Raw genomic sequence first — 26,502 nt, forward strand, 5'->3', positions numbered from 1 at the left:
GAAACGAGGGGAGCTCTGTCTTGAGATTCTCTCAAGAGTTTCATAATCTGGTCATAAAAGTCTCCTCCTGCAGGGAAACTTGGTTTCTCTTGTCAACCTTATTTTGGGCCGGGATTCCTCCTGCAGGGAACAGGTAGTTTGCTAAGGAATGTGACATATCCTGTCCTCAGAGGTCAGTCAGGGGCGCAGGCAAACTGCCTCCTGGAAAAGAAATCATGTAGGGGTCAGTATTTAGCATGCTCTCTGCTCCCCACGTCCTTACCTACTAGTGACAAAAGGTGGGCTAAAGGTGGAGTGATCCAAGGGTGGGAATGGCGTGGCCCAGGGGTACTTCAACTCCTATAACTCCCTCCCCTGAGCCACATTACCTTAGCAACAGGGAGGGGTGGGGCAGTGTGAAAGGTCCTGAAGGTGTAAACATTTTATCTTCTCCTGATTGGCCCCTATCTTTCTTGACCCAGTCTTTTGTTATTTAACCCTCTGGACGATGAAGCCTCTAGCTACGTAGAGCTGAGAGTGAGTGACTGGGGAAAGCAGTTAGGAATGTCTGGGTCTTTTGAGGGGCCATGGGTACTGCTTTGAGAGAAACAAAAAGACATGAGTACTAGAGTGAGATTATACAAGATAAATGTGGCAGCATCTGGAACCTGTCAATGAAAATCATAAAGAAGATAGAAACCATTCATCTTTCTTTTATCAGGTGACGCTAGAGCTAAGTTGTTCCTTTCACAAGGCCAGTGAAGACGAGGCCTGTATTGGGGAATGTGAATCTTTAAGGATGTGATTACATTGTCAGAGATGTTGTGGCCTCTCACAGGTCGCTGCCAGGGTTGTGTCTCCTCCCTTGGTTTGAGCCCACCCCTGGTGGGGTGGGTGTGAGTGGAGGTGACTTGTCTGGGCAGCCTGGGTCATGTGGCAGAGCCTTGGGATTTGGGGGGGGGGCAGCAGCAGGGAAGCTGGACATGCCCAAAGTGGTGTGCCCCTGCCTGGGTTAAACTATGACCCAAACATGGGCCAGCACGCTCCCCGACACAGCTCACTGCAGGTGGCACTGATGGGTGCTAGTGACCTGCAGGTAAAAGCGGGGCTGGTGCATGGCTATTCTGGGTAGAGTAAATGAAGAAAAGGGCTGGGGGTCGGGACTTGACCTAGGGGGCTTATGGAGGGGGGTGTTGACAGAATTGATTGTCGGAAGGAGCAAGGTGTCTTAATGAGGGCTCTGAGTGGAGGCTACAAGAAGCTTGGAGTAGGGAGCCCCAGGCCATTTGCCATTTCATTGGAGGAAATTGTTTAAATCTTGGAGGATTTGGGGTTCAAAGGTCATGGAGGCATTGACTCAGGTGGCCTAATTTAAATTGTGGACAGGTTGGTGGAGAAACCCTGGGTTCCAGATGAGCACTCGGGCAATCTAAGGGAAAGTCCCATGGGAGCCCCCATCTTGAAGGTGTGACAGGGGGGCAGTTGAGACCCAGGCCTTCCTTGACGTCTCTCTCCCATCACCAGACAGAGTTCTGCCAGAGAATGAGGAATGTCTTCTCTCCATCCTCAATGGTGGGGGACCCCTGGGGTCCGAAAGGGCAAAAGGCTAGGGTCTCAGGCCGTGCGCCTGCACTAGAGACCAGAAGGGATCTGGCCCCTCCAAGGAACGAGAAGGCCGGTGTTGCGTTGAGGAACAAAAGGGCAGAAAGTGGCCTCGGGTTTGGAGGTCTCACGGAGAGAAGGAAACTGCCGTTGGAATGGGGAGGGGTAAAAAGAAACCCCAAACACCCCCCTCCAGGTCAGCAAACCGAGAAAGCACACGGAAGGAAATGCAAAAAGAAAAAATGGAGGAAGAACTCATGGCCCAGTGAGGCTTTGTTCAGCAGCGGAGGGGCACGTCCTCAGGGGAAATGGTGGTGGGCCACTAGGAGGGTCTGGCTTTTCTGCGGCCTTAGCAGAGCCAGGTCATGAGGGGAGTTAGTTGCTTTTGGTGGGCCCTCTTGGTGGGGAGGGCCAGGTCAAGGGGGGCCGCCCAGGCAGGGAAGAAGGGCAGGTAGGGAAGAGTGAGGAGGGGTCCTCCCTTCCCATCCCGGAGGAAGAAGGTGACTCCCTTCCTCCCTGTGTGCAGACCCCAGAGCAGGTTGACCCTCGTTGGCCTGGGCTCCGGGATGGAGCCTCCTTGGACCAACCCTGTGATGGGTCAGCTTCTGCGATGGATGAACCTGGAGGGCAGGCTGTGCCACTGTCACCCCCAGGAGGGGGCTCAGGCAAGACCTTTTCTCCCAAGCCCCTCAGGACACGAGGCTGAAGTCACCAGCCCCCCTGGGCTCTGCCACTGGGCAAAGACCAATGGGTCAATGTCAACACTGACTGTCAGTATTGACGTCATAGTTCAGATGTGGGTGTCCCCCAAAAGCTCCCGTGTGAGACAATGAAGATTTAGAGGTGAAGTGATTGGGCTGTGAGAGCCTTGACCCAGTCAGTGAACCAATCCCCTGGTAGTCCTTGGTTTATTTTTGTATTCAGGCCTGGGTCCCGTGCCCAGTACAGTAGGAAAAAACGACTTTTATGTGGGCTTCTACAGATTGTGAACCTCTGAGTCCCCCACCCCCTACATACTGGGCACAAAGCTTTAAAAATTTCTGGACTCAGGGTTCAGAGGGACAAGTTGGTTGAGGAAATGGGGAAACAATGGGGACAGAAGCAGCAGAAGACAGCTGTGGAGTAAAAGGGAGGTCATAAAACATGACTGCCTCGGGCTGACCAGTGGGAAATTATTAAAGGGAACCAGGACTTGGGCCACTTAGGGAGGGAGGCTCTGATGACTTTGGCACTCAGGCCTCTGCAGGGAAAGACTTCATGTCTGCTACTGAGAGGTCACAAGAGCTGGCCCTACACCTGAGAAAGGGCCTCCAGGTGGGGTGTGGGCAGCCAAACATCCCCCTTTATGTAACCTTCTGCAGTAATGGGGTGATTCCCCAGGGATTACTGGCAGGTAGACTTCTTCCAGACCCCTTCCCCCATGGCAAGGAATAAACACCTTCTGGGTTTGGGTGACTCCTTTTCTAGGTAGATAGCAGCATATCCCACCCAACAGGTCACTAAAGCTCTACGAAAGGAAACCATCCCTCAGTTTGGATCCCCAGGTCACTCCAGAGTGATTCTGGGGCCCCAGTCTCCAAAGTGACACATGAGGCCTCGTGGGTATTGGGCACCACTTACATTTTTACACCCCACGGCTCACTCAATTGTCAGACGAAGTGGAAAGGGACAATCAAGGGATGAAAAGCACCTTGGTAAAATTGTGCAAAAAAGAAAAAAATCCCCAAACCCTAGTGACAGCCTTGGCCTATAGGCGGGCCTGTGAAGAATCAGAGTCACCCCAAAACTTCAAACTGAGCCACTGTGAAATACTGTAGGGGAGACCCTTTGTGATCTCAGAACTTGTCACTGACCCTAAGATACAAGAGGTGATCATATAGGTAATCAACTTGGAACAGGTGCCAAAGGCCCTTTGGAGCTCAGAAGTCAAGTCCTCCCTGCTGCTCCACACATTCACCCAGGCGACCTCGTTCATCTATGCGGCTCAGGGGATCCAATCCAGGAGCATTTTACCACTGAGCTACAACCTCGGCCCTTTTATTTCTTTACAGTCAGGGTCTCGCTAAATTGCTAGCCTGGCCACCACCCGGTGGTCCTCCTGCTTCTGCCCCTGATTGGCTGGGATTAGAGGTGTGTGCAGCCACCTGGCTGACTCCGTTCTTCTAAGAACTTGGAAAGAAAACTCACACGCCAACTGTTACTCCCTAGATGGGAGGACGCCTTGTAGGTCCTAGACACCGTGAGGGTGTTCAGATTCCAGGGCCAGACATGATGGGCCCACTTTCCAAGGACAAAATCTGTCCCTCCTGAGGTTCACAGGATGCTTGCCACCAGGAAAAGAGAAAAAGGAGGTGTGTTCACGTGAGCCTCTGGGAGATGATGGGTCCTTTTCAGAAGAAGCAGGGTCCTGTGTAAGCTCTGTACTCCCTACTAGGAATCTTGCTCCTCTCTGCTCTAGTGGGACTTGTCCTTTTGGCTGTTGGGATTACTCCCTTCCATGAGGAACACACCCCTGGCTGGGGATTGGTTTTCTCCTGGCATTTCAGTCCTCCTATTCCTCCCCTGTGGCTGCCTGCCCCAGCTGCGGTAAAGCCATGCATATACCAGAAGGAGCCGCCAGATGGCAGCATCTACACATAAATGTGCTTCTCTGGTTCCTCCCCGCCCTGCACTTTCTCATTCCTGGCAGGGTAACCCTCTTCACTTTAAACACAGCAAGAGACGACATCTTTCTTCCTAACATTAGATTTGCCATCATCAGTTCACTCTGTGGGGAGACACCAATCCAATATCAGAGGGTATTTGGGCAAACGAGATTAACATGATTCTAAATCTACATTTGGTGGCTAATGCCACCTTTCCAAACCCAAGAATTAAAGCTCACCACTCCATGGGCTTTTTAGCCTTTGCCCAGGACCTGGTGAATTATTGTAGCTGAGTACAATTTCAACAATTTCAGATACCCAGACGTGAACCTTCAAAATCTGCCCTCATTCACATGGTATTAAATGCCTCTTGTACCTTCTTTCCCTGTGGTAAAGTTGTAGATTCCTCCTGAATCTTGGTCAAACTGCCCCAATACCCCCCTAAGTCATCATTATATAACACAATTGGCTTTTCTGAGTGTATCTGTTTCCCACTCCCTCAGCTATAAAAGCACAGGGGAGATTTGCCATCATTGCCAAAGAGTATCGAGGTCCTTCTTACAAAGAGGACTTTTTCCTGATCAAGCAAATGCACTAGTGACACCTCATAAGCTCCTAAAGATAAAATAGATGTTGATCTCAGTTTTTTTCTTTACTTTTCTTCCTTTCTTTTTTTTCTTTTTTTCCCTTACTGGCAGCTTAGCCCAGGGGCACTTTTCCACTGAGCTACATACCAATTTTTCATTTTCATCCCATGACTCACTAATTGCTGAGCCTAGCCCTGAACTCCTACCCAGCCTCCCAAGCTGCTAGGAGTTAATGGCATGAGTCACCACACCCAGCAGAGATGCTGGTCATGAACCCTGAATTCTGTGCATATTAGGGGAATGCCTTTTTGTGTGTTCGTGAAGAGAAAAACATCTAGGATTCTAAGAAGCAGACTGTACAGCACATCTTTGGAAAGAGGTGACTCAAACATGGGGAGTAGGATGTATTGTCACTTCAGCAGAAAGATACAAGCTTTCACTAATGACCCTGGATACACCATCTCTATGTAACCCCGGGCACCAGAGAAGAGAGGTCCAGGTCTAACAGTAGCTGGGGGAATCGCCTGAATTGGATCACTTTCTGGATTGGTGAGAGGAATGACCAGCCATGCAGTGACTGACACATCAGAAACCACGGGAGACACTGCCATCAAAACTGGGCAAGACTTTAAATTGCTACCAAATCCTTGGATTCATTAGCCCAACTAGTGATAGAAAATAAGATCAGATTATTTGTTGGCTCAGGAAGGTGGATTTGGGGTCTGGCAACCATTACCTGCTGTTTTCATGTCAGCCATTCTGGACACACGGAGACTAGTGCTGATAAGATTTTACAAAGTGATACTTGGCTTACAACTGCTTCTCCAGTGCTGGGCTCTAGGGGAAACAAAGCAGCTTCCTTGCCTAACTTCACCTGCCTCTTACCATGATTAGGACTTTTGGTTGCTGTATTTCTCCTATTATTGGCCCCTGATCTTCTTCTTCTCCTGGTAAAATGGGTCTCTTCTGGGGGACAGATACTCCAGATCAAGATGATACTGGATCAAGGTCATTGGGCTTTCCTACACCAGAGACTCTTGTTTCACTGTGGCTGCTTTTGAGACAGTGATCTGGGATGTGTAGCTTGCTGGAGTTGTTCTGTAACTTGTGTCTGTGAAGGAAATGTATGAAGACTAGGATTAAAGACAAAATTTAAAGATCTCCTGGAGAAAGGGTTTATGACAGTTTGGTTAGGTCAGAACATGAAAGTGACTCAAGGTGACAGTGTCTATGGTGGCTAATAAAACTATTTTGAAGGATGGAGAGTTTCCATACTGTAAGGAAGGGACATTTGAGAATGGTGACTTCCAGAGTGAAATCCTTAGCTGTCCTGCCTCAGCACACAGGAGTGTCGCTCTCTGAAAACTTGGATTCAGCAAGATGTCATTCTGGCCCTCAAGCTTGGGAATATGTTTAATTGTCTGAATCTAAGTTTTTCTTACAGCCTTCTTTGGAGCAGGCTGGTTTCTGAGTTCAAGTGTTTCCATTTTTTCCTTCTTGATTCCTTTGTAAAACGCTGCTTCCGTATAACTCCACTGCTTCCCTGAATTAAATAACTGTACTCCCTTGTAGGTGTGTTTTTATTTTCTTAGATGAAAATGGGTAGATAGCAAAGGTATAAGAAAGCCTTGGCTACGAAGCCAGTTGTCTCATCCAAAATGCCCGACCTCTGACAATATGAGGTGTTGCCTCACTCTCCCTTCTGTTTATGTCTTGGCAGTCTGGGTAGATTTTTTTTTTTCTTTTTTGATACTGGGGATTGAACATAGGGGCTTTCCACCACTGAGCCATCTGTCCAGCCCTTTTTTTCTATTTTTATTTTTAAATTGCTTATTACTAAGCTACTGAGACTGGCATTGAACTTGTGATCCTCCTGCCTCAGCCCCCTGAGCTTCGGGGATTAAAACCCTATGCCACTGCACCTGGTGAGGTGTCCTTTTCTGACATGAGGTGTTGTCTCCATGGACATTGCTTCTGGCACTGCCTGAGTACACTTGTTACCTCAATTACAGGGGCAAGAAACAGAAAGTGCCCACTGGATATAGTGAGAAGACAACACCAGTTCTGAAAGGCCAGGATTGAATTTTGCTTAACTGATTAAACCCCAAACTTTCAATTCTACAGTGAATTGAAAGGAAATTAATAATCTCTTATAACAATTAAAATTAACAATATTAATATCATAGTTATATTTAAAAAGGTCTTTTATAAAATTATATTACATATTGTATACTATATTTATCTTTTATAGGTGTTTCCAGACCTGGGAGGGTGGACCTAAATGGATCCATGCAATTATCCTCCCGTTAGCTCAGATCCAGGTCCTGGGAAGAAGCTCAGGCTGGGAAGGGCTGGAGCTGGAAACCATCTCTTGGGTTCCATTCAGCCAGGAGGGAGGTTTTCTTCTGCTGTCACTCAGGGTTCGGGGGCGGGTCCTGGAACACTAGCCAATCAGAGACGGGAGATGGGGAGGGGCACAGGATCTGTCCAATCAGGAGCGCAGCTAGAAGAGGGCGGAAACCTTCCACTTTTGAACAGCTTCCTTCCTGGAGCCACCATAGTAGGTGTGTCGCAGGTGTTGGGAAGAGAACTTCTAAGTGGCTCAGACTCCTCTCTGTGACATCTCCGTTCTACAGGCTGAGGCGACCCCGGGAACCCCAGAAGGCGGGGAATGGTGAGTGTGGAGGGCGCCCTTCCCTCGAGGGGAGCGGGTCGCGGTGAAGGGGACAGATGAGTCGCTGTGGAGGGACCCGGGCCTCCGGCGGCAGCTGCGGTGACGGCGGTCGGAGTCCGGCCGGGCCCCGGGTCCTGCGCGGCGCTTTGCGGGCCGGAGCGGTCTGTGGGCAGCGCGGCCCCGCAGCCCGCGTCTCCCCCTCTGCGGTGGCGGCGGAGGGTCCCGGGGAGACTTCCGCCGCGGGTGAGGCGGGGCCTGGGAGGGACGTGTGCGCGTCCCAGCCCCCCTGCTCCTCGGGTCCCCGGTTACTCCAAGTCTGCAAAACTGGGGAAGCCGGTTCCCAAATCCGCGACCGACCCTCAGCCCGGGGCTTGTGGGGGCAGGAGGCGGACAGAGCTGCAGACCCTTCTGCCGGGGCCCCTGACTGGAAATCGGCGCCGCTGGACGTTGATTTAGAAAATGCGGATCGAGGGAGGCACAGCTGCATTTAAGAGAACCGCAGAGCAGGGAGCCCCGCTGTGAGGGCTGCAGACCCCTCAGTGGGTGGCAGAAAGGACTTCTCTTTCTAGAGGGGAGCAAAGGGGAGTACCAAGAAGGTGGCGGATGAAGGGAGGATGGAGGGTGGCAGCATCGTCTTAGAACGTTTCACCCTGACGTGAGCCTTGGGTGGGTTTTGTTTTTGTTTGTTATCCTCCTTGAACCGGGGGTCCTTAACCACTCAGCCATATCCCCAGCCCCGCACCCCACCGCACCCCTGCGCGCTTTTTTGGTACTGAGGATTGATCCCGGGATACTTTACTACTGAGCCACATCCCAGCCCTTTTTATTTTTATTTTGAGACAGAATCTCACTAAGTTGCCAAGGCTGGCTTTGAACTCGAGATCCTTCTGCCTCAGCCTCCCGAACCACTAAGAGGTATCTTGTTTTGATTGATTACCTCCGACCTTGAGTGTTTTTCTTAAGTGATCCTTCATTTTCTTTATCAATTTAAAAATTTTTTAAAAATGTGTTCTTATTAGATGATCTTTCATTTTTGTGAAATTGTTCCTCTCTTTTCCATGTTTTTGTTTTGTATCAATAGTGTTGTTTTTATTTGAAATTGATTTTTTATATTTGATATACAGAGAAATGATGGATTTTTGCATGTTAAGGTCGTGTGTTTTTTACAACCTTGCTAACCCGGGTATTCCGGGAATTTTTGTTGGTTCTTTGGGATTTTGTAGATAAGACGATAATGTCACATGTGAAGATTTATTTTTTATTTGTTTCTTCTCAGTCTCAATCCCTGTCGTTATTATTTCTTATGCTTTCTCTGTACCTATTGATTTGATCCTACTCTTTTGTTGTTTATTTTTATTTTTTAAATTTTTTTAGTTGTCGGTGAGCCTTTATTTATTTATTTATATGTAGTGCTGAGAATTGAACCCAATGCCTCACACACACTAGGCGAGTGCTCTACCACTAAGCCATGACTCCAGCCCCTCTTTTGTTGTTTAGCTTGTTGAGGTGATTAATTACATGAGTTGACTTTTTTAAAAAAATCCACATTAACCATTTATTTTTATATTTATATGTGATGCTGATGATCAAACCCAGGGCCTCACACGTTAGGCCAGCTCTTTTATTGCTGAGCCACAACCTCAGCCCCATGAGTTGACTTTTAAATGTGTGGTCATTCTTAAATAGTTATAGTAGGGGCTGGGGTTGTGACTCAGTGGGAGATGCTTGCCTAGCATGTGTGAGGCACTGGGTTTGATTCTTAGCACCATGTTCATATAAATGAAGTAAAGGCTCATTAAGAACTATGTATTTTTTAAAAATACTTATAACAATTCCTACTTGGGTTTTGGATCATTTTGTTTATATTATATTTATATAATAGCAAATATAAATTTGCTATTATTTGTTGAGGATTTTTTCTTTTATCTTTTTTATTTATTTTTGCAGTGCTGGGGATCAAAGCCAGCGCCTTACAAGTGCTAGGCAGGTGCTCTACCACTGAGCTATCCTCAGGCTCTATTGAAGACTTTTTCATCTTTATTTTTAAAAACTGTGTCTTCTCTCTCCCTTCTCATGTGCTTGGACTGAAAACTAGGACATTCTCACTGAGCTACACCACAAGTTCTTTCTTTATTTGTTTATTTTGTTGTTTTTTAAAAATACTTTTGTATTTTTTATTTTTGGGGACCAGGGATTGAACTCAGGGGCACTGGACCACTGAGCCACATCCTCAGCCCTGTTTTGTATTTTATTTAGAGATAGGGTCTGATTGAATTGCTCTCTGTCTCACTTTTGCTGAGGCTGGCTTTTAACTTGTGATTCTCCTGCCTCAGCCCCCTAATCCCGCTGGGATTATAGAGGGGTGCCACCACCCCCAGCTTAGTTGTTTCTTATAATGATCAATATTAGCAGCACTCAATGTAAACAGTATGCATCCTTAAACCAAAAGCTCCTATTAAGACGTTTACAGTTTTGTCAGTTTTGTCGCAGTAAACAGAAATGGTGTATTTGATTATCATCTACAGTATAAACAGTAGGTTTGTGAAACAGTGGACAGTTTCTAATGGTGCACAAACAGAACTGGGAGTGGGTAGGATGAGATGTTAATGAGGTAGGAGGTGAGAATATGGAGGGGTTAAATCATAGGAAGTTGAAAGAGGAATCAAAAGAAGCTGGCTGTTAGGAGAAAAGAGTAAATAAAGGTAAAAATAAAAGTACTTGGTGGGCTGGGGATGTGGCTCAAGCGGTAGCGTGCTCGCCTGGCATGCGCGGGGCACTGGGTTCCATCCTCAGCACCACATAAAAATAAAATAAAGATGTTGTGTCCACTGAAAACTAAAAAATAAATATAAAAAATCTCTCTCTCTCTCTCTCTTTAAAAAAAAAAGTACTTGGTTTTTCAATTGTTAGGGATGAGAGGGCAGGAAAAGAAAGGAAAAAAGTTTTCAAAGGAAAATTGATTGTTTCTGTAGGAGTTCAATATCTTCCCTGCTTCCCTTCTTATCCAATAGGTGGGGTTGTCTGGAGTTTGCTAGTATCTCCACCCTCAGGATATTGAAGGTTACTAGGGAGGAAGGGTTAGTCTTGGAGGTGGAACTCCTGGATGAGGGGTATAGCAATTGTCAGCCTCTGTTGGAAGACTGCACCTCAGGAATCTCCTTTGGGGTCCACCCATGGTATGTGGGAGCCTGGTTTTAGGCCCTTATTTTGCTTGTGGACCCTACAATTCTTGGTCTCTAATTTAGTCTCTTAACTGTGTCTCCCTCCCTCCCTCCCTTTCTACTTCCCAATCAAGAACTTTTCTCTCTAGAGGTGCTGAGGGCTGAGCACTGGGACCTTTGTGCCTGTCATGGAGAGCAGGCAGATCAGGATCAGGCATTGAGAGAGATGGGCCCACCATATAGCTGCAAGCACTTGGGGGTTGGGGATTGGGAGACTATAGGTACCTTGATGTTGGGCTTCCAGGCCCAGATTGGTGTCCCAAGGTGGAAGCTGCCTCAATTAAAGATGGTGGTGGTGGTAGCAGAGGTAACCCAAGATAATTGAGTTAATTACCGAATACATTGCTTCACATACATATCTTTTGTGGAATGAGAGCACTTTAAACATAATTCTCTAATGATTTCTCAGAGTACAATCCAATGATCTTACCTCAAGACATCATAACATATTTCTTAAATTTATTTCTCCTATGTAACTGAAGTTTTGACTCTTGACCTGATTTCTTGGTAGTTAAAAACTGTTGTTTTTTTTTTCCCCTCATAAAGTACACAAGGTTGGGTGTTGTTTTCTGCCAGCCTGTCTGCAGAACATTTACACTTAAAGTGATTATTGATGTAGTTGGATTAAAACATGGCATATTTGTAAGTACTTTCTGTTTGTTTTACTTTATGTGATCACTGTTCCTATATCTTCTTGCTTCTCTCTAGAGGACTTCTTTTTATAAGGCACACCGAGGAGATACACTGGTGAAAAGTCTCTGAGTTTTATTTTTTGTTCTTTTCCTCCTCCAGACTGTATAATTTCAGTCATCTAACTTCATCTTAGTTGATTCTTTGTTCTCCTTGCTCCAGGATGCTCTGGAACACCTATAGTGATGGTTTCATATATGTTGTTACAATGGGAACCTGCAAATTATTATATGTTGTTATTTTGTTTGGTTGGTTGCTTTTTTGTTCAGTAGTAGAGAGGATTAAAACTTTATCACATAGCTATATCTCCAGCCCTTTTTTACTTTTTGTTTAGCGTTAGGGTCTTGCTGAGTTGCCTTCTGCCTTAGCCTACTGATTCAGTGGGATTACAGGAGTGTTCCACCTTGCCTAGTGAATGTCTTTGTTGACTAAGTTCAAATTCTGAGTTTTCTCAGAAATGGCTTTTCTCTATTTTTTTCCTATTAATAAGCCCTATTTCCCTCTTCTTTATTACCATTATTATACTGGGAACTGAACCCAGGGGCATTTAACCACTGGGCAACATCCCTAGTCTTTTTTCTTTCTTTCTTTTTCTTTCTTGATACCAGGGATTGAACTCAAGGGCACTCAACCACTGAGCCACATCACCAGCCCTATTTTGTATTTTATTTAGAGACAGGGTCTCACTGAGTTGCTTCGTTGAAGCTGGTTTTGAACTTGCAATCTTCCTGTCTCAGGTTTTCAAGCCACTAGGATTATAGGTGTGTTCTACTGCACCTGGCCTTTTTTTTATTTTTTAATTTTTTTGTATGTTTTATTTAGAGACAGGAACTTGCTCAGTTGCTTAGAGCCTCCCAAGTTGCTGAGGCTGGCTTTCAACTTGCAATTAAAAAAAATAATAATTTAAAAATATTATCCTGCCTCAGATTCCCAAGTGCTTATGATTACAAGCATGTTCCCCCTCACCTGCCTCTTCATTATTCTTAGATTTTTGTTGTTGTTATAGATATATGAGCATTTGAAGAGTCTAATGGGTATCTATATGAGTCACAGTCTCTTCTTTCAGTGTTTGAGCAGAAATATTTGATAGGGTTAAATTTGATTTCAGCTCCTGGTTTGAAGTTGATGGTAAAATTGAAACTATAGTGTTAGTGGAGTGCATCATTTTATCCTCTATTCAGGTATAAACCTTTGTTGTTTCACTAGGATCTTCAGTAATTATATTTATTTGGCTTTTTCCTCACACATGGACACAGATCTCTTTATGATGTTTTACATTGAGTTAAAATGTTTAGTGTGTCTTTAATCATGTATTCATTAATTTTTGTCTGCAGATTAATCATGTGTGTGTTTGTGGCGGTGGGTAGTAGGGATTGAACCCAAGGCCTTGCACATTGCTAGGCAATTGCTCTAAGACTAGCCTATGCCTCCAGCCAAGTCCTTTTTCATCAGGGTCTCCCTAAGTTACCCAGGCTTCCCTGGACCTTGGGATCCTCTTGCCTCAGCCTCCCAAGTAGCTGTGATTACAGGTGTATGCCATGAAGCCTTAGAGCACACCAGTACTTTTTCATGCCATGTATTGCAAAAATTTTTGAACTTTGTTGTTTGCTTTTTGCTTTCCTCTACTTTCATAGATTTAAATTGCTCCACTTATTTTTTAGAAATTATTATTATTATTTTTTGTTGGGAGCTGGCGACCGCACCCTGAAAATGGTGCTGGTTTCCTGCTTCTGCTTCTTTAGCAGTTAGAGTTGTTAGAGGTAAACAACTCCTTGTAAGGCTGTGGGGCTGGGCTCTGGCCTGCTTCCGCTGCGCTGTACCTATTAGACTTTTCCACGTGGTGCTAGTTCATTGGCGGGGCTGGGTACTTAAGCCAGGGCAGACCAACCGCTTGTGCTCTTCCTGTTTTCTTATCATGCTTCAAGGGTCCTGAATAAACTGCTGAAAGAAGAATCCTGTGTCGTGTTTCCTTTGCTGGCGAGGGGTCACGACAATTTTTTAATTAGGATACACTGTTTTCCATGTTTAAAAGGTATTTGTATTTGTTTTTTCTGTTTTTTTTTTTTTGTGATGCTAGAAATTTGAACCCAGGGCCTAGTGTATGCGAGGCAAGCACTCTACCAACTGAGATATATCCTCAGCCCTTAAAAGCTATTTGTATGGGTTGGGGTTGTAGCTCAGTGATAGAGCAGCACTTGCCCGACATGTGTGAGGCACTGGGTTTGATTCTCAGCACCACATATAAATGAAAAGCAAAATAAAGATCCATTGACAACTAAATAAAGTTTTTTAAAAAAAGGTATTTGTGGCTTTTCAAATTATTCCAGTATTGTATTATGGTTTCAATGTGTGGTTTGGATTTCATGCTTGGAATAGAGAGGAATACATGGCATGTCCAGATAAATAGATACCTTTTGGTCCCTGTCTTGGTTATTAGAAAGATTGGAGTGTCTCCCACTGTTGTTCAATGCTGCTGTGTCATGAATCAGTTTTCTGTTCACATATGGGCACATGAGTGCTCTTTTCTTTTTCATCATTTGTTTTTTTTTTTTTAAATAGAGAATGAGAGAGAGAGAGAGAGAGAGAGAGAGAGAGAGAGAGAATTTTTAATATTTATTTTTCAGTTCTCAGCGGACACAACATCTTTGTTGGTATGTGGTGCTGAGGATCGAACCCGGGTCGCACGCATACCAGGCGAGCGCGCTACCGCTTGAGCCACATCCCCAGCCCATCATTTGTTAATCTTTTTGTTAATAGTGTACTTTTCCAAATAGTGTGACTTCAAAATGTTTTGTGTTTATTAGTCAATTGATCACTTTATTATTCCAATGAGTTTAAATATTGTTAGATATTTATTATGCCTAGAAAGTTTATAAACTATTTTTTTCTTTTGTTTCCTCCCTTCATTCATTCCTTTTCTTCTTTTTTTTTTTTTTTGTCCTTTTATTTTGTGGAATGATGACGGAGGCCCTAATGCACTGAGCTATATCACTATCCCTTTTTAAAAATCTTATCTATTTTACTTATTTTTTTACAATTTTGAGACAGGGTCTCACTAAGTCCAAGTCACTGGGATTATAGGCATGTGTCACTACACCTGGCATACATTACTTTTTGCTTTCTTAGGAAAAGGTTTTGTTATTGGTATTTTGCAATTTTATAGGTCCATGTGAGAGGTGACATCTCGATGACACTGAATCTTTATAAGGACATGTACCTCTTTTTACCTTATTGTATTAGGTTTTGACATTCTACAAGAAAATTGTTAATGATTACCTATTCATGAATTATCCTTCATGAATCTTATTTATTTTTATTCTGGTTGACATACAGGAACTAACATACAGGCTTCCAGTGCTGGTCCCTTAGTGCAATCCCAAAGGATGTACTGAATTCCCTAAATAAGGAGTTGTAAAAAAGGTTTCAGATCTGATCTAACAGACCAGTTTACTAGAGATTCATCACCCAGAGTGTATTTGGGAGGCTGATGAGATAGGCCTCCTGTGACGAGCATGTCAGAACATTGTAAACACATAGAGTACTAACAGGACTTTAACAGTCCGCATTTTGTTGGGATAACCTGCTTGAGAATCCCAGTTCCCTCCTTGCAGTTAAGCTACTTAGGTCCATTCCAACAGTAGTTCCCAGATACCAACAAAGTTTTTTCTCAAGCATTTCTAAGAATATGCTGTCTCAGAATAGCTACTATTAAATACAGTACATAGTTGGACTTTGTTGTGAGAAGTGCTAGAGACCCAGAAGTGCTAGAAGAGAATGGGAGAGACCCAGCAGCACAGCCAGTGTTCCTATTCTCCCTTTTTCTCTACCAGTAGATGCAATCCAGCATCAGAATTTCCGTGTGAGAGGATGTGAGCCTTGCTGGAGAGTAAGATGGAGTATTGGGAGGACATACTATCATATGAAATTCTCACAAAGTGAGTGCAGGTCTCCAGTGCTGTGTGTCTCACCTTCCTCCTGGGAATACCTGTGGGATATTTCAGGAGCCAGTGACCTTTGAGGATGTGGCTGTGAACTTCACCCTGGAGGAGTGGGCTCTGCTGGATCCTTCCCAGAAGAAGCTCTTCAGAGATGTGATGCAGGAAACCTTGTGGAACCTGACCACTATAGGTAAGGGTGACATAGTTTCCTCACTAAGTCAATCAGAGAACAGGTATCACTTGCTTATCAGTTCTGTTCCATGATCTAGAATATGGAAAGCCCATATTTTGGTGAATATACTGGCATGGTGACAGTATACATCAGATCAGCAAGACTCTAATAGCTTTTATGCAATGTTGAAATGAGTCATAATGATGTTTCTGGGTCTGCATTTTAGGAAAACAATGGAAAAATCAGGCCATCGATGATCACTACAATTCCAAGGGAAATCTAAGGTAATTGAACTCACTAGAGAAGGCAGTATCCCTCACAAATCTTGGAATAACTTATAAAAAATCATGAAAAGAAGGAAATGATATATGCCAAGGTTCAAGTTGATTTTATCTCTGTTTTCTTAAACAGTGCATACAGGTTGAGCATCCATAATTAGAAAACTCAAACTCCATTATGTTCCAGAATAGGCACCATCTAGAACACTGACTTGATATCATAAGTGACACTTTCTAATAGTTTATTATATACAAAGTCTGTTCCATACACAAATTATTAGAAATGTATGAAATTGGCCTCAAATGGGACCCATTTTGAAGATATCTTTCTATGTATATGCAAATATCACAATATCCAATCTGAATTTTGTTTTATGCATTTCATATAAGTAGTGCTTAATTGTAACTACATTCGATAAACATCTTCAAGGTTAACAAAATACTTGGAAAAGAGGTATTAAGAAAACTGCGCTGAGTGGTAGTGCACACCCATAATCCTAGCAACTTGGAAAGATGTGGCAGGAGATCATAAGAGGGAGGCCAGCCTCAACACTTTAGTGAGGCATGAGCAACTTCCTGAGAACTTATCTGAAAAAAAAAAAAATTCTTAAAAAGAACTGTAACGTAGCTCAGTGATAAAGCTTACACAGAATAAAACCAATTCTTCTGGTAAATCATTAATAAACAAATCATTCGTATTTTCATTCTTTGCAGAAGTCAAGTGTTAGAGAGACTCTGTGAACAGAAAGAAGATAGTCAATGTGGAAAAATCATAGATTCTCACATAAACAAGAGAAGTTCTTCTGGAGTAAAACCTAGTGAACACCATGTGTGTGGAGATGTCCTCATTGCTGATCCATCCTTAGCTGTGCCCCTAACAGTTCACACTGGACACAAAGCACAAGAGTATCTGGAACATGGAAAGAAGCCATATAAATATAAGGAACATGGGAAAGCCTTACATGATCCCCAACATTTTCAGAAGCATAAAAGAACTCACACAGGAGAGAAACCCCATGTGTGTAAGCACTGTGGAAAAGCCTTTAGTTCTACCAGCTACATTAAAATCCATGAACGAATTCACAGTGGAGAGAAACCTTATATATGTAAACAATGTGGAAAATCCTTTACTTTTATTGGTTCTCTTCGTACGCACAAACAAATTCACAGTGAAAAGACACCTTATGTATGTAAGCAATGTGGAAAAGGCTTTAGAACTTTCTTTTTCTTTAAAATCCATGAACGAATTCACAGTGGAGAGAAATCATATGTGTGTAAGCAATGTGGAAAAAGCTTTGGTTCTTCTAGTGACATGAAAAGACATGAACAAATTCACAGTAGCAAGAAACCCCATGTGTGTAAGCACTGTGGAAAAGCCTTTAGTTCTACCAGCTACATTAAAATCCATGAACGAATTCACAGTGGAGAGAAACCTTATATATGTAAGCAATGTGGAAAATCCTTTACTTTTATTGGTTCTCTTCGTACGCACAAACAAATTCACAGTGAAAAGAAACCTTATGTTTGTAAGCAATGTGGAAAAGGCTTTAGAACTTTCTTTTTCTTTAAAATCCATGAACGAATTCATAGTGGAGAGAAACCTTATGTGTGTAAGCAATGTGGAAAAAGCTTTGGTTCTTCTAGTGACATGAAAAGACATGAACAAATTCACAGTGGCAAGAAACCCCATGTGTGTAAGCACTGTGGAAAAGCCTTTAGTTCTTCAAGTTATATTAAAATCCATGAACGAATTCACAGTGGAGAAAAACCTTATATATGTAAACAATGTGGAAAATCCTTTACTTTTCTCAGTTCTCTTCAAATTCACGAACAAATTCACAGTGGAAAGAAATCCTATGTATGTAAGCAATGTGGGAAAGGCTTTAGTACTTCCTTTTTCTTTAAAATCCATGAACGAATTCACAGTGGAGAGAAACCCTATGCATGTAAGCAGTGTGGAAAAGCCTTTATTTCTTCCAGGTACCTCAAAAGACATGAACAAATTCATAGTGCAGTGAAGCCCTATACATGTAAACAATGTGGGAAAGCTTTCAGTCGTTCAGATTCACTCAGAATACATGAAAAAAAACATACTGGAGAAAAGCTGTATGTATGTAAACAATGTGGAAAAGGCTTTAGTACTTCCAGCCGCCTGAAAACACATGAACAAATTCACAATGAAGAGAAACCCTATACATGTAATGAATGTGGGAAAGCTTTCAGTCATTCTTATTTAGTCAAAAGACATGAAATAATGCACACTGGAGAGAAACCCTAGGTGTGTAAGCAATATGGAAAAGGCTTTAGTTCTTCTAGCCACATGAAAACACATGAACAAATTCATAGTGGACAGAAACCTTATAAACGTAAACAATGTGGGAAAGCCTTTCCTTTTCTCAGTTCCCTTAATATTCATGAGCAAATTCACAGTGGAGAGAAACCGTATGTATGTAAGCAATGTGGAAGAGGCTTTAATACTTCTAGCCACATGAAAACACATGAACGAATTCATAGTGGAGAGAAACCTTATAAATGTAAACAGTGTGGGAAATCCTTTCCTTTTCTCAGTTCCCTTCAAATTCATGAGCAAATTCACAGTGGAAAGAAACCCTATATATGTAGGCAATGTGGAAAAGGCTTTAATTCTTCCAGCCACATGAAAAAACATGAACGAATTCACAGTGGTGAGAAACCTTATGTGTGTAAGCAATGTGGAAAAGGCTTTAGTTCTTCTAGTTACATAAAGACCCATGAACGAATTCACAGTGGAGAGAAACCCTATATATGTAAACAATGTGGGAAATCCTTTACTTTTGTCAGTGCCCTTCGAATGCATGAACAAATTCATAGTGGAAAGAAACCCTACATATGTAAGCAATGTGGAAAAGGCTTTAGTTCTTCCTATTACATTAAAATCCATGAACAAATTCACAGTGGGGAGAAACCATATACATGTAAACAGTGTGGGAAAGTGTTTCATTTCCCCAAATCCCTTCAAATGCATGAAATAACACACAATGGGGAGAAACCCTATGTATGTAAGCAATGTGGAAAAGGCTTTAGTTCTTCCAGCTCCTGTAGAAAGCATGAACGAATTCACAGTGAAGAGAAACCCTATACATGTAAACAATGTGGGAAAACACTTCATCTTCCCAGATCCCTTCAAATACATGAAATAATGCACAATGGAGAGAAACCTTATGTATGTAAGCAATGTGGAATAGGGCTTTAGTTCTTCCAGCTCCTGTAGAAAACATGAACGAATTCACAGTGGAGAGAAGCCCTATACATGTGAACAATGTGGGAAAGCTTTTCTTCATTCCTGTTTACTCAGAATACATGAAATAAGGCACACTGGAGAAAAACCCTATGTATGCAAGCAATGTGGCAAAGCCTATGGGGAGCCCAGCTCCCTCAGCAAACATAAAAGAATTCACAGTGGCATGAAAACATGCTTGTGAGCAGTGGGAAAGCCTTCAGAAATTCCTGTACCCCCTAAAATACATGAAAGAATGCACACTGGAGAGAAACTGTAAAGAAAGCCATGAAGCCTTTACCCTATCCAGTTACCTTCTCAAACATCAAGGGACTCACACTTGAGAGAAACTCCATGAGTGTAAGCCATGTGAGAAAGCTTTTACTGCTTACAGTTCCCTTTGATAATATGAAAAACTTCACAGTGAGGAGGAACCTTAATGATGTTAACAATGTGGGAAAGCCTTTATTCTCTGATTCTTTCAAGTACGTGAAAGAATACACTGGAAAGTAACCCAGAATACAGAAAAAATGGGAAGTCTCTTTTTTTTTTTTTTTAAAGAGAGAGTGAGAGAGGAGAGAGAGAGAATTTTTTTAATATTTATTGTTTAGTTCTCGGCGGACACAACATCTTTGTTGGTATGTGGTGCTGAGGATCGAACCCGGGCCGCATGCATGCCAGGCGAGCGCGCTACCGCTTGAGCCACATCCCCAGCCCGGAAAGTCTCTTTTTAAAAAAATTTTTTTTAGTTGTAGATAGACCTTTATTTTATTTATTTATATGCAATGCGGAAAATAGAAACCACATACCAGGCAAGTGCATTACCGCTGAGCCCCAACCCCAGCCCAGGAAGTCTTTATTATCATGTGAACTTGTTAGCAGACACAAGTATGCAGTTGCAATATCTTGTATTATTGCAAAGGATCTGGGGAACTCGTCAAATTGGTTCAGTGTACCTACATAAATGAACACAGTATGCAGTGGAATCTACAATAGAAGAGATTTGCAATGATCTCCATTTGGTTCACATGTAAGAAATCACAGTAAATAAAAACCCTGTGATTGTGAAAAATTCTTAGAAGGGAGTTGTCAGTTGTAACATAGTTTCAGAGGCCTATGAAAATTCCTCCTGTAGCAGAATCCTAAAATGTAATGAGTATGAAGAGCTTGATGCAAAATAATTTCTTTAGAAGTCTCCAGAAAATGTACTACCTGGAGGTTTCCCACAAGTTTTATATTGTGTTCACTAGTAATTTATTCTTCAAGTAGATCTCTGCACTGTGTGTGTGTGCGCACGCGTGCGTGTGTTTTTTGGGTGGTGAGGGGTACCACGGATTGAACTCAGGGACACTTGATCACTGATCCACATTTCCAGCCCTGTTTTGTATTTTATTTAGAGACAGGGTCTTACTGAGTTGCTTTACCACCTCACTGTTGCTGAGCCTGGCTTTGAACTCAGGGTCCTCCTAACTGAGCCTCCAGAGCCGCTGGGATTACAGGCCTGTGCCACCATGCCTGGATGCACTGCATGATTCTAATTTTGATTCTTGTAAACAAAAGATTCAAGTGAAATACTTCTATGAGTTTTGTTTAGGCTATACTATCTGAGTTTAATAGGTAGTGTATTTTTGATCAAATCAGGTAGTGAGCCTTCTAACATATTGACCCCAGCCCCATCAATGTGTATTTCTAAGGTGCAATTAGGCTTCATTTGTTTGTAGTTTTTAAATACTTATGGTTAATGGGCCAGGGAAAAATGAGGTTTTGTTCATTGTTGTAAATTTTTGACTGGCCTCACTTAATGGATTATGCATACCCTTTTATTTATATATATACTCAGAGGTATGCGTATGTATGTGTATGTTCTTTTCAGGGGAAAAATGACAATTGTACATGGATTTTATATTTTTCACAGTTGAATGGTATATCTTTCCCATATTACTGGTGCATTATAATTACACATAATGGTGAAATTCACTCACATATTTGTCCATGTCCATGATATAGCAATGAATGTATATTTTCTTCAAACCAGATTTCTGTGCATTACTTTTTTACAGTTTCTTAAATATTTTCTAACAAATTACAGATTAACATATATTAGCTTTTTCTTTCAAAAATTTTTATTGAAAACTTTGTGATAGAGTACTTTGTAATACCAATTTACTACTGAGAAGAATGAAATTCTTCAGTGGGACAGCAATTTTGTTAGACTTCCATATTGAATTAATTACAGCTATCATCTTCACAACATTTTCTTTTGAGAGAGTGAGAGAGAGAATTTTAATATTTATTTTTTATTTTTTGGCAGAAACAACATCTTTCTTTGTATGTGGTACTGAGGATCGAACCTGGGCCGCACTCATGCCAGGCGAGCTAGCTACTGCTTGAGCCACATCCTTAGCCCGACAACATTTTTTATAGTTCAAGGCCAAGCAGAATCAGATTGCTGTGTCAGCCCTCCAGACTAGTTCATGACGCAGAGACTTTTTCCTTTTTTTTAAATTTTTTTAATTTTTTGCAGTTCCTGGCTTGCACTCAGGGCCCCACACTTTCTGAGTACTACTCAGCTATATCCTTGATTTTATTTTGATAAAGGGTCTAAGTTGCCCTGCCTAATGTCATATTTGCCATCCTCCTGCCTTAGCCTTCCAGGAAACTTGGAATTTAGACTTGTGCCACTCAGCCCAGCTTATTAAGAGACATTTTACTAGGGGCAGGGAAGAGTTTGAAAACAAAAGAAAACAAATACATTTATACTCTGCTTTATATCACATCCCAATGTGCCTGATCTTGTTAGGCCAAAGGCAATCTATTTGCTTCAAGATGAATTAGAAATATTTTACAAAAGTCTGGGAGAGAAGGCATCTGTAACTTGACTTCCAAAATAAATTTTTTAAAATTTCCCAGTTATAAGATAGTTTTTAAGTCTATCAGGTTAAGACCCTAGCTATTTTGGGGGTAGGGGGAGTACTGGGGATTTAACCCAGGAGTACTTAATCATGTAGCCATATCCCCAGCCCCCCCACCCTTTGAGACAGGGTTTCTAAATTACATAAGGCCTCACAAAGTTGTTGAAGTTGACTTTGAACTCAAGATCTTCCTGCCTCAAAATCCTGACCTGCTGGGATTACAGACATGCACCCCAGCACCCAGCTTTGGAAGATCATTTTAAAAAGGTCATTTACTTTGAGGCAGTGAGAGCCTCAGGGACATTACACTTGGGGTCAGCTTGACTTTTTTGATAGAGATATATTTATTATGCTTTGGATTTTTATCAGAAAATATTTGGCTGGATCAGTCGGTGGTGGGGTGGCTGAGTGAAGAGAGTTTCCCATGAAAGCAGAGGGAAAGGGAAGAATTCACATCTGGTTAGTCGTTCCTTTTATCAGTTTGTTCATATGAAAATAATAGTTTGATGACATCTTTCTACTTTCAGAGGAATAATTGTCAGTTTTTAAAATCCATATAATGTATCTTGGATTTTGTTTCATATTAAAAAATGTACTGTATTCATTATCTGTGTCATTGAACTCATCAGTGTTGATGTGAAGCAAGTGAGTGACCTGCAGGCTCATTTCAGTGGTCAGCTGGCACTGGAGTTATGAATATGTTTGGCCTTCTGAATGGGGGGTCTTTGTGACCTTGGGTGAGGCTGGGGGCCTGTCTGAGCCATGTCAAGTATTTACATTTTTTCCTTTTTATTCTTTACAGAACATTGCTGCCATAAAATTTCAGTTTTTGTTGCTGATGTCGTACTAGGGATTCAACCCAGTGGCACTCTATCCTGGAACTACATCCCTAACCCTTTTTTGTTTATTTTGAGACAGATATTTGCAAAGTTGCCTAGGCTGTCCTTGGACTTGCTGTCCTCCAACTTGTTGTCCTCCTGTCTCAGCCTCCCAAATTGCTGGGACTACAGGTGTGCGGCATTGCATTGAGGTGACTCCAGTTTCTCCATGAAGTGAATAATAGTTATATAACAACAAAGGATGGGCAGATATAGATAGATGATCGGGTCAAATAGGAAAGATGAGGCTGGTTTGAAAGGAAAGAAACAAAATGCTACTACCTTCAGGACACTTCCTCGCCCCTTTCAACCTGTTGCCAAGTTTACCTGCCTCCAGTGAAATGTTCCTCCCCAAAATTAGTGTGTGTTTGTTGGTACAGGGGATTGAACTTAGGGGCACTCGACCATTGAGCCACATCTCCAGCCCTATTTTGTACTTTATTTACAGACAGGGTCTCACTGAGTTGCTTAGTGCCTTGCTTTTGCCGAGGCTGGCTTCTCCTTTTTCAGCCTCTGGAGCCCCTAGGATTATAGGCGTGGACCACCACCCTGTGCCCCCAAGTGAATTGTTATTGAAGTACCTCCTGGATGGCTCCTTTCCTGACCCTTTCAGTAGACAGAAAGAGGCACCCTTGGACGATTTCTTTCCCAACTTGGGGCCACATAAACAATACAAGGGAGGTTGGGAAGTGAGAAGAAAGGATAAAAGGAGTAGGACACCCTCCTCTCATGGATTCCAGCTCTGGATCCTTTTCTCCGCCCTCAGGAGCAGTCTGTCTCTATTCCTTTAAATAAAACCTCTTCTGTGCTTTAGTTGGCATTTCTCAGGGATTCATTCTTCCACACCAGGGGAATTGGGCCCTGATGGTTAGATCTGGACAAATGAAAACTTCACAGATCGCTCAGTGCTTTATTCAGGAATGAAGTTTCACACAGGAGCAGGGAATGCAGGGATGAAATGACACAAAGAAATGAACAAAGAAAGGGCCTGGGCTTATATAGATTATCCTGAAAGGTGGTCTTGTAGATGTTTCAGTTTTCTTGGGCACCAAGGAATTTGGGCAATCAGTGAAGGGGTCAGTTTGAGCAATTAAGAACTTGAGCTCTTGGGTGAGGGGTCTGTGCTGAGCACCTGGAAGGATTTACTCTGAGGAAGGTCAGTGCCCCTCAGTGGCTATCACTTTAGGTGTAATGAGACACTTCCTTCCTGCCTGCAATTAGCATCAGGAAAACATTTGTCTTGGGAGACGAAAGCTTTCAGTGCATGGCTTTTTTTTTTTTTTCCTCCTGTTTTTCTCAGGCCGCATTATTTTGGGGATTTTAAATTTTCCATATCTATTACTGATCGGATTCACCATACCGGCATCATCTCTGGGAGCTCCTCCAGGATGATCAAGGAGATAAGGTCCTTCACGCCCACCGCACACCTTTCTGAGCTTTCTGTCTCTTTCTGGAGGACAATAATGGGTACCCCTCAATTAATTAAATGCAGTTAGTGCAAGCCACCATTCTACAAGACTCAGGTGATAGGATTCAGGGCCTAGGGGGTCCCTAATCACCTTTCCTGTGTGTCAGGCATGTCGGGTTTTGCCAAAGCCATTTCTCACTATCCTATCCAGGCTCAGAGGGCTTCTGGCATGAGTACACAATGTCTCTAATCCCAGTCTGCCTTTGGATGCATGGTGATGGATAAAGGGGAAAAACTGCGAGGTTTTGGCTGGGACACTCCCTGGTGACCCTCTAAAGTTCCTTCTCTAATGCATTAAAATAGGTTGATTTCCATAATCTAGAGTTTATAAATTATCACATTAACTAATATTAATTAATATAATTATATTATACAATCATTCATTATAAAATTATATTTGTACTCTAAGTTTTTATAAATATTCCACATCTAGGATGATGGAACAAAATGGATTAAGTGCAGTAATCGTGGATGAAGTGCAATAATCCTTGGGTTAGGTCAGGTCCAGGCCCGGAGAAGAAGCTCATCCGGGAAGGGCTGTAGCTGGAAACAATTCACTTGGGTTCCATTCAGCCAGGTAGAGGTTCTATCCTGCTGTCACTCAGGGTTCAGGGGCGGGGCCTGGATTGCTAGCCAATCAGAGAGACGGGGTAGGGCTGCAGGAACTGTCCAATCAGCACCGCAGCTGGAAGAGGGCGGGAACCTCCACATTTGTGGAGCTTCCTTCTAGGCGCCGCCATAGGGTGTCCGGCGGGTCCTGTGAAGAGAATTTCCAAGTGGCTCAGTCTCGTCGCTGTGACCTCCACCCTCTGGGGGCTGAAGCGTCCCCGGGAACCCTAGAAGGCGGGGAATGGTGAGTGTGGAGGACGCCGTTCCCGCAAGGGGAGCGGGTCGCGGTGAAGGGGACAGATGAGTCGCTGTGGAGGGACCCAGGCCTCCGGCGGCAGTTGCGGCGACTGCGGTCGGAGTCCGGCCGGGCCCGGGTCCTGCGCGGCGCTTTGCGGGCCGGAGCCGTCCGTGGGCAGCGCGGCCCCGCAGCCCGCGTCTCCCCCTCTGCGGTGGCGGCGGAGGGTCGCGGGGAGACTCCCGCCGCGGGTGAGGCGGGGCCTGGGAGGGACGTGTGCGCGTCCCAGCCCCCCTGCTCCTCGGGTCCCCGGTTACTCCAAGTCTGCAAAACTGGGGAAGCCGGTTCCCAAACCCACGCTCTGTCCCGTGGTGCCAAGTTTCTTGAGGCCTGAAGTGATGTCCACACAGGTGTTTCCCCGCAGCGCCACGCGGATCGGAGGGGAGATCCACAGGTACGTGTGGGTGGGACTGGAGGAGAAGGGGAAAGGTCTTGTCCTCTCTGAAATTATTGTCGACCTTGGGCTGTTTGTAGGTATTGTTCTAAAGCCAAATGCTGATTGAGGTGGGACATGACTTGATTTAAAAGAAGTAGAGCAGGAGGAGGAAATCCTCAACTGTAAGGTCTGCACGCATTCAAGAGATAGAAAAGTGGGTTTTCCTTATAGAGAGGAACAAACAGGATCAGAAATGTCAGGGGACAGAGAGGTGTGAGCGGTGGGACCATGAGATAAGGGAATCATGTTATAAAATGGGCCCACTGTGCAGACCCCCCACATGCTTTAACTTTTAGAAAGTAATTTACCTGCAGCCAAGTCTGGCTTAAGTTGACAGGATGTACTTTCCTCAAGGAAGTACCTGTTATCTTCAGGGGAAATGCTCATAAGAGGAACACAAGTTACCCTGAAGGGGGTGACATTTGTGACCCTTACATCAATCACGTCCTGCGACTCTGAGAAAATTCGGATAATTTTCTCTACCCATAAAATCTGTAAGAACCTATTCCAATTAGAACCAGTCAGCGTGGGCCAAAGTGACTTAGACTTGTCATGGAAGAGGGGACTTCAAAGTCTTATGCCATCCTGCTGTCAGTCAAAACTCAAGAGGTGGGGCTGGGATTGTGACTCAGTGGCAGAGCACTTGCCTCATTTGTATGAGGCACTGAGTTCAAACCTCAGAACCACATAAAAATAAATAAAGGTATTGTGTCCATCTACAAATTATATGAATATAAGGAGATGGGAAAGCCTTGCATGATCCCCAGCATTTCCAGAAGCATGAAAGAACTCACACAACAAAGAAACCCCATGTGTGTAAGCACTGTGGAAAAGCCTTCAGTTCTTCCAGCTACATTAAAGT

The 26,502-nt window shown here is 43.4% G+C and overlaps 3 protein-coding genes across 6 annotated transcripts in view; all 3 read left to right on the plus strand.

Moving 5' to 3' along the window:
• The window catches only part of LOC101973937 (uncharacterized), a 35,539-nt gene extending 17,370 nt beyond the window's left edge, over positions 1–18,169 (plus strand). Inside the window, exons 1-5 of one of the 3 annotated variants that reach the window (XM_078037730.1) lie at positions 7,384–7,487; positions 8,331–8,402; positions 15,400–15,526; positions 15,735–15,792; positions 16,501–18,169. In XM_078037730.1, coding sequence (XP_077893856.1) covers positions 15,493–15,526; positions 15,735–15,792; positions 16,501–18,064 — 1,656 coding nt within the window. In that variant the 5' untranslated portion in view covers positions 7,384–7,487; positions 8,331–8,402; positions 15,400–15,492 and the 3' untranslated portion in view covers positions 18,065–18,169. Of the gene's footprint in view, positions 1–7,347; positions 7,488–8,330; positions 8,403–15,399; positions 15,527–15,734; positions 15,793–16,500 lie in introns of those variants that run through there. The other 2 variants (XM_078037729.1, XM_078037728.1) reach the window with 2 other exon arrangements.
• Positions 7,370–26,502, plus strand: part of LOC101973656 (uncharacterized) — an 87,777-nt gene continuing 68,644 nt past the window's right edge. The window contains exon 1 of one of the 2 annotated variants that reach the window (XM_078037723.1): positions 7,370–7,487. In XM_078037723.1, the coding sequence (XP_077893849.1) occupies positions 7,485–7,487 (3 nt within the window). In that variant the 5' untranslated portion in view covers positions 7,370–7,484. Of the gene's footprint in view, positions 7,488–22,768; positions 25,154–26,502 lie in introns of those variants that run through there. The other variant, XM_078037722.1, reaches the window with a different exon arrangement.
• On the plus strand, positions 18,107–22,559 carry LOC144374979 (uncharacterized). The gene has a single exon (XM_078037735.1). It carries the CDS (start codon positions 18,107–18,109, stop codon positions 19,016–19,018), a length of 912 nt encoding a protein of 303 aa, XP_077893861.1. The 3' UTR covers positions 19,019–22,559.

This window comes from Ictidomys tridecemlineatus, chromosome 2, assembly GCF_052094955.1.
Source record: "Ictidomys tridecemlineatus isolate mIctTri1 chromosome 2, mIctTri1.hap1, whole genome shotgun sequence".
Lineage (NCBI taxonomy): Eukaryota > Metazoa > Chordata > Mammalia > Rodentia > Sciuridae > Ictidomys > Ictidomys tridecemlineatus.